This window comes from Onychomys torridus, chromosome 8 (genome assembly GCF_903995425.1).
Source record: "Onychomys torridus chromosome 8, mOncTor1.1, whole genome shotgun sequence".
NCBI classification, from domain to species: Eukaryota; Metazoa; Chordata; class Mammalia; order Rodentia; family Cricetidae; genus Onychomys; species Onychomys torridus.
Genome location: NC_050450.1, coordinates 71,825,964 through 71,833,618, shown reverse-complemented (window position 1 = coordinate 71,833,618; position 7,655 = coordinate 71,825,964). Strand labels below are relative to the sequence as shown.

Genomic DNA, 7,655 nt, shown 5'->3' with positions numbered 1-7,655 from the left:
AGTATGCAGTGTTTTGACTGTTTCTGGTTTCATGGCCTCTGGATATCTTCCTCTCCAAGAGCTTCCACCCATTTTAATGACAATCCCGCCACTATCAGAGCTCAAAATGTGACCTCATGACCTCACTGTTCTTAGGCACAGCTTCAACTCTTATAACTGAATCCCTTCTGTTAGCCTTTTCACCTGAACCTGGCCCTTTCTGAGTCTTGCCCTCACCCCAGTGTGTACTCACACCACAGCTGGCTTGGAGCAAAGGCTGCTGGTCTCATAGTAATCTGTCACAAAGTTTCGAGGAAGCTTCCAAGCAGCATAAGAAAAGCAGCAGGAAATTGGACCGTCAGAGTCTACTGGAAAAAAAAAGCCAGGATAAGGTCAAACCTGCTATTCATTCCAGATCTTCCTTATGGACTACTAGAACCCTAAACATGATCCCTTGAATGCATGGTTCTCCACCCAGAATGAGCTTTTACTCTAGAAAGACAGTCCTCGAAGAAGGGGAAAAATTCTGCAAGACTGAAACTGGAGTGAGTCAGAACACCTCTCTATTCCTTCATGTTTCAAGTGGGGAAATCAAGGCAGAGAGACAGACAAGCTTAAACCAGAGAGAAGGCCAATTTAATATCTGTCTTCCAGTCCACCATTTCCCTCTATTGGCTGTTAATTCTTAAGGAAACAGGAGCTTAAGTATTAGTGTCTGTCTGGTAGTCTCTACTGTTAACAGCAGAGTGGGCAATCTTCCAGCTCCCTTTCTCCTCTGACCAAACCCCACTGTTGGGCTGGCCCCAGCTGGAAAACTGAACCCACTGGGTCTCCAAGGAAGCAGCAATGTCAGAGTCCACTTACTTGGTGCTGAGAGCACTGGAGCCCAGAAGGCAGCCATGACCAGCAGAAGAGAGAGAGTAGACACACACAGCTTCATGGTGTTGCTGGGGGAGAGGTTGGCACAGAGCTGAGACTGCAGAGCTCAGAAGCTTCAGAAGCTGCAGAAGCTGGCTGAGTGTTGTGCTGCTCTGAGCTGGGAACCCCTCTTTATAGGGACTCTGGGGCCTGGGACAGAGGTGGGGGTGCTGGGAAGAAAACGGAATATCCTGAGTAAAGATGATGTCATGGCATCAAGAAGGAAACTGAAATTGGCCGAAAGTGAGGAGTTCCTCATAGACTCTTTCCAAGCAGTGACATCACGGAAGAGAAAGGAGGGAGTTGGAGGGAGAAGTGGGGTACATGCTGGGGGGGAAGTGATACATCAAGCATAGTGACTGAGATGTGGTGTGTGTGATTGTGAACCCCACAGGAAGGATGCAGTGTTTACATCTGCTATCAAGGTCTATGGATAGGAACTCACTGCACCTGGTGGTGGGTACTTCAGACAGTGGAGCCTTCATGTCAGTCTTTCTAGATTGTCTGGAATCTCTGGAACAAACATGGGGTTTGAGCACAGACAGAAGACACTGACCACTCCAGGCTCTTCCACACACAAAATACCATCTGATCAACAGCATTGAGAAGGGTTGGTTTAGCCTGTGTAGAACAAGGAAGGGATAGGGAGGGAGGGAGGGAGGGAGGAGAGAGAGAGAGAGAGAGAGAGAGAGAGAGAGAGAGAGAGAGAGAGAGAGAGAGAGAGAGGAGAGAGAGAGAGAGAAGAGAGAGAAGCAGAAAAAAAACCCAAGTTTGAGAGACCAAGACAAAGAATGTTCTAGTACACAAATAAGGCTTGATATCTAGTGATGATTATATGCTGCAGACAGAATATGTAAGCAGATGGGTGTTTTCTAGTAGTCCCTAGGAAATGCCTCATATTCCTAGCCTCTGGCGACCTGTGTAGGAGATGCAGCCTACCAAGGCCCCGGGGGGGGGGGGGGGGGGCAGTGTGTGTGTGTGTGTGTGTGTGTGTGTGTGTGTGTTCAGTTAGACTAAAAGTAGGGCAAATGAAGGAAAGTGGATAATTGACCCAGTCTCACTCATCTTTAGCTCAATTACCCTGACTCACAAGGCTGACTTGCCCCAGACCTCACACTGCAGGATGCTTTTCTCACAGACAGAAGATAAAGGAGTGAAGACGAGGCCAGGCCTCTTCAAGCTTCCAAGTGAAAAGCTGGGAGGGTCAGGGCAGCATCCTAGGGTACTTTTGGTGGAATTGTGTTCCCCAAAATATTGTGCACCCTAATAAATTTATCTGAGGTCAGAGAACAGAACAGCCACTAGATACAGAGCCAAAAATGGTGGCTAGAAAATGGGTCAGAGCAAGCCATAGCAGAAGCTGGGCGGTGGTGGTGCACGCCTTTAATCCCAGCACTTGGGAGGCAGAGCTAGGCTCCGTGTGTTCAAGGATACAGCCAAGCACCGTGACTCACGCCTTTAATCTCAGGGAGTGTTGGCACAAGCAGAAAGATATATAAGGCGTGGAGACTAGAAAATAGCAGCATTTGGCTGGTTAGGCTTTCAGGATTCTAGCAGCAGTTCAGCTGAGACTCATTCTGGATGAGGACTCAAAAGCTTCCTGTCTGAGGAAACAGGATCAGCTGAGGAACTAGCAAGGTGAGGTAGTTGTGGCTTGTTCTGCTTCTCTGATCTTCCAGCATTCACCCCAATAACTGGCCTCAGGTTTGAATTTTATTAATAAGACCTGTTAAGATTCCTGCTACTGGTACTTTTGGTCATTTCACAAAGTACAAGTTTGTCCCAGCCTAGTCTTCCTCTTCTCCCAAAGACCAGACCGCACTCACTCATCTCTGCTGCTCTTTCTGCTCTCAGCCTGCTCACCTAGCTTTCCAGGTCTTGTGTTCTGGGTTCACTGACAGCTCATGAGCTAGTCTTTCTCATGACCTTTCAGGGTTGATGCAGCTAATATACCTAATATGACTACAAGTTTGATTGTAATAGGTGACCAAATACTAATTTGCATTTCTTTATATCCTAATTAGTTGGTAATAACTTTCAAGGACTAGAAAATTGCATTGTTAAATAGTTGTATCGGTACAATACTTTGAACAAGATTAGGAACATATGTACAGTATGTTCTAACAATTAGTAATTTTTCTTTTCAGAGTAGATTCAATAATCTATCCTTTTATCCTATCATTCCTATATCTTTTTTTTCAGAGTAGTTTCAATAATCTACCTTTTATCTTATATCTATGTATATCTGTATCTATATCTAAATTTCTCTCTATATATATATATCTTCTTTTTATCTCTTTCCTTTTTTTTTTTCAAACAAGAACCCAGGATCTAATCTCCTTTGTTTTGTTTTTGTCTTTTCCTGACTATTAACAATTAACAACTTGTAACCAACCATTCTAAATAATGACAATTATCCATAACCCATTGAAAGGCCAAAAGCTACCCCCTCTTGGGAATGTGGGTGTTGTGTTCTTTTTTTGTTATTTTTTTTCCGCCCCCAATGGTGTTGTGTTCTTAAAATTGCTTCCTGCTGTGTGGGGGGGAGGTGGGCAAGGCATCTTTAGAGGATCTTGAAAAGAAAAAATTGGGGTTAATTTGAAGTCCTGGGAGAGGTAGCTCTATCATTTGTTGTCTGGTCTCTGCATAGTGCAAAAGTTTCGGGCCTGTTTCAGGTCCTGACTACAGTAATCTGTTAGGCTGTATCATCTCAGCTAGCCATCTGAATATTGTCCTGGGCAGTTTGTAGTCCAAAGCCAATCTTTGGGTGGTGTTTGTCAGCTTGGTGGCATTATCATAGTCCTGATGGGATTGTTGTTGTGGGGTCCCATCATCTTTTTGGAGACTTCAAAGTCACTGTTAGGCATGGTTATTGTTCACTGCAGAAAACTGAGACTCAAACCTGAAATCATGTACAGGAAACTAGATGAAGCTTTTTTTCTAGAATTAGTTAGTACTCTATATGACCATAATATCATGACAAAAGTTTAAAAAATGTATATCACCACACCTTATTAAGAATGAAAGGGTTTTTAAAACTTCAGAAGCACAAGAGTTAGGTGAGTCAAGGCGTAGAGAGGATGCAGGATGTGATCCAGCTTTCATCCCAGGGAAAGCGGAAGTGCTTCCTGCTAGAAAGGAAGAGGGCTGAGGTCCTGGAACAATGTCCTCTGAGTGGTTCATTTATAAATCCTCTGACACCGCCTGTAGTGGCAGGGCTGAATGGCTGCAAAGGAAACCTATGGCTTACACAACTTAATGTCCTAACCCTCTGACTCTTCATGGAAACATTCACTAGTCTGGGTGTAAATAAAGAGAAAATATTAGAAAAACTTAAACGTTCAATGGTGGAAAGTAAAACACATTAATATAACTCTTTGTGTTTCTCTCTCTCTCTCTCTCTGTGTACCTACATTTACAAATATATTGTTTGGAAGTAATGTCAGTGTATGTTGCAGGTATGAGAAAATGGCTCAATATATACTAGTTAAAAAATCTAGGAAAATCACAACCTGTAACCACATGTGGTTATTTATTTATTTATTATTATTATTTTTTTGTTTGTTTTTTTGTTTGTTTTTTGTTTTTTGTTTTTGTTTTTTTGAGACAGGGTTTCTCTGTGTAGTTTTGCACCTTTCCTGGAACTCACTCTGTAGACCAGGCTGGCCTCGAACTCACAGAGATCCGCCTGCCTCTGCCTCCCGAGTACTGACTGGGATTAAAGGCGTGCGCCGCCGCCGCCGCCGCCGCCGCCGCCGCCGCCGCCGCCCCCGCCGCCGCCGCCGCCGCCGCCGCCGCCGCCGCCGCCGCCGCCACCGCTCACATGTGGTTATTTATTCTGTGCAACAGGAAAGAACATAAGAAGCACATGGCCCAACAAGGTAAGGATGGCTCTCTTTTCATGTGGCATCATAGCTTTTCCCCTGTAGATTCTGACTGATTTCTAATGAGTATGAATAAATATGTATTCACTGAGAAATTAAAATGCTAACCATCCCCAAAGGTTCTCATATTTGAAAATGATGACTCTGAGACAGATTTTTTCCTTTGAGAAGGGCAGGGGGATTCACAGGGATTCAGCGAGATTACTGCTGCATTTTTAGTAACCACATGATAGGGGAACAACAGTCTTGTGGTTCACAGCCAACCCCCAGCTAGTAGTTTTATAATGTTTAAATGGGACATAGTTTGTTTACTATATCCAATGTATGTAGCTTAATAGAAATCTAGTCTACATTATAATGTCTTTGTTCTAGATGTTATCATTATACTTTTTAGTGTACACTTACTGTATTATGATTAAATTATTCTTCTGGGAAAAATAAAAGGTATAAGAAGGAGGCAGTTGTCTACAGGATACAGTAATCAGAATCCTTCCTTAAGTCTTGAATTTAGATACATTGTTCTAAATAGATGATATAAGTAGATGTGGCATATGACCAGTCACATGGGAGGTCGAAGCAGGTGGATCAAAAGTTCAAAGTCATCCTCAGCTACATAGTAAGGTTTATAGGTTTGAGGTCAGCTTGGGCTGTGTAAAACTATGCCTCACCCTCCCCAAACTCCCAAAAGAAAGAAAATGATATTCTTTTTTTTTTTTTTTTTCCACCAAAATGCAAAAGCAAGGTTTATTGAAGCAGTTCAAGCAATTTGGGTAGCTGTTGCCTGCTTGCCAATCAGATGTCCTCCCTATGCTGATTCCCTGCGGGTTTCCTTCTTCCTGAAGGCTCACTGGAGGTTCTTTGTGTATCCTGCATTTGGTGTAAACAGCTTAGATGCAAGAATGTAGAACACTGGGTAGGGAACTCATGCCCTCCAGGGTTTTCCCATTGTGCTGTAAGCCTGTATTTAAGGTTTCCTCCCTCCTTCAATAAACAGCATTCGGCATTCTGCTGGGTATGACCAGCTGTTTCTTGTCTCTGTTTTTTTTTCCCTTTTTTTAAAAATTATTATTATATTTGTGTTTTAATTTTACACATCAGCCATGGGTTCCCCTGTCCTCCCCACTCCCGCCTCCAGCCCCACCTTCCCCCTATCCCCTCCCCTCCATTCCCATCTCCTCCAGGGCCTGCTTAGAGGTTAAGAGCACTGACTACTCTTCCAGAGGACCTGGGTTCAATTCCCAGCAACTATATGGTGGCTCACAACCATCTGTAGTGAGATCAGGTGCCCTCCTCTGGTGTGCAGGTATACATGCAGATAGAGTACTCTATGCATAAAAGAAAATGATATTCTTAATAAATTATTTTGTGGGCATCAGAAAAAATAGTGAGTGGCCTGTAACCACAACATCCAACTGATGAAATAGTTCTCTGTTGAAAGGCTTAATTTGACACTCCTCTCCTCGAAAGAAATGTTTATCTATGAGGGTTACAATAATTCTGGAGCTCACTCAAAGGAGCGTCCCTGTTCCCCACAGGAATCTGACCTGATTTCACACTACAGGAGACATATATTCTCATGCCCAAAGTACTATGGGAAAGCTCTACTCTTTATGTATCAGAGTTTTATCAACATCGATAGAAACACATGATTTTTCTACGTTAAAGACATTAAAGGACAAAGAAATAAACTTTACAAAGCACTTAGACCAGTACCTGGAAAATAAGTCTTTCCTTTATAAAAGTATAAAAGTTTTTACTCATTAAATACAATGACTGGAAACCATCTGTGACCAAAACATTTGTTTCCTGGTTTGATAATATTTATGAAATGAATATTTATAATCTTTAGCCTTACAATTTCATTCTTAGGAATGTACAGGAATCATCTTCCCAGACATACAAAATATTAGCTTTACATCATGTTCACTACAGCAATCAGCACAATAATGCCAAGCAAAAGAAATGGTCATAGAAGGCCATTGGTTAAGTGAATTTCAGTAGATCCACTCACTAAATTGATATAATCCCCAAAGAATAAGATTTATTCATAGTCTGGGTATGGTGGTACACTCCTTTAATCCCAGCACTTGGGAGGCAGAGGCAGGCTCATCTCTGAGTTCAAGGCAAGCCTGGTCTATAGAGTGAGTTTCAAGAGAGCCAGGGCTATACAGAAAAACCCTGTCTCAACAGAACATTATTTAATGTTGGCCCAGAAATATGCTTGGCAATAATTTTAAATGGAAACAATATAAAGTGTTACAGATGATAGGATATGTCAGATTGTAGAGTACACATTAGTTGATGTGAGTGGATTCAATAGTGGAGGGCTTGTCTTTCTTACTCATTATCTATTGCCTCTGTTTCTTCACTTGTAAAATAACGGCATTAGTGTAGGGTGGTGGTACACACCTTTAATGCCAGCACTCAGGAGGCAGAAGCAGTCAGATTTCTGAGAGTTTGAGGCCAGTGTGGTCTGGAACAAAGCAAGTTCCAGAACAGCCAAGGCTGTTATATAGACCCTGTCTTGAAATCAAAAGAAATGAAAACAAACAAACAAAAAACAACAACCCAAACAAAGCAAAAAATAAACAAAAAACAAAAAATTAAATAAACAAATAAATGCATTGGCGGCATTGCAGGGAAGTTCTGAGATTTAAAAGCAATAATCAGAAAATGCCTAGCAGAAATGTAATTTTTGAACTCAATGGTGAGCCAAGTGTGGTGGCTCATGCTATAATCTCAGCACCTGGCAGGCGAAGGAAGGATTGTTTTGACTTTGAGACAAGTTTGGATTGGTTAGTGAGTTCTGGTCCTGCCTAAGCTACAGAATGAGATGCTGTCTCAAACAAACAAATAAACCATCTTGCTGAGTCT

General features: G+C 42.4%; 1 protein-coding gene across 1 annotated transcript; it reads right to left on the bottom strand.

Annotated features, from left to right (window-relative positions):
* Positions 1–228: 228 nt before the first annotated feature.
* LOC118588317 (C-C motif chemokine 4-like) lies at positions 229–919 on the bottom strand. The gene is made up of 2 exons (XM_036194572.1): positions 844–919; positions 229–347 (listed from the first exon to the last, which is right to left on the bottom strand). The coding sequence occupies exons 1-2, from the start codon at positions 917–919 to the stop codon at positions 229–231; spliced, it is 195 nt and encodes a 64-aa protein (XP_036050465.1).
* Positions 920–7,655: the final 6,736 nt, after the last annotated feature.

Excerpts from the sequence above, each read along its gene's own strand:
- LOC118588317 (XM_036194572.1), bottom strand. The coding sequence starts at position 919 with ATGAAGCTGTGTGTGTCTACTCTCTCTCTTCTGCTGGTCATGGCTGCC. Across the intron at positions 348-843 it reads TCCAGTGCTCTCAGCACCAA|TAGACTCTGACGGTCCAATT; the intron begins GTAAGTGGACTC and ends TTTTTTTTCCAG.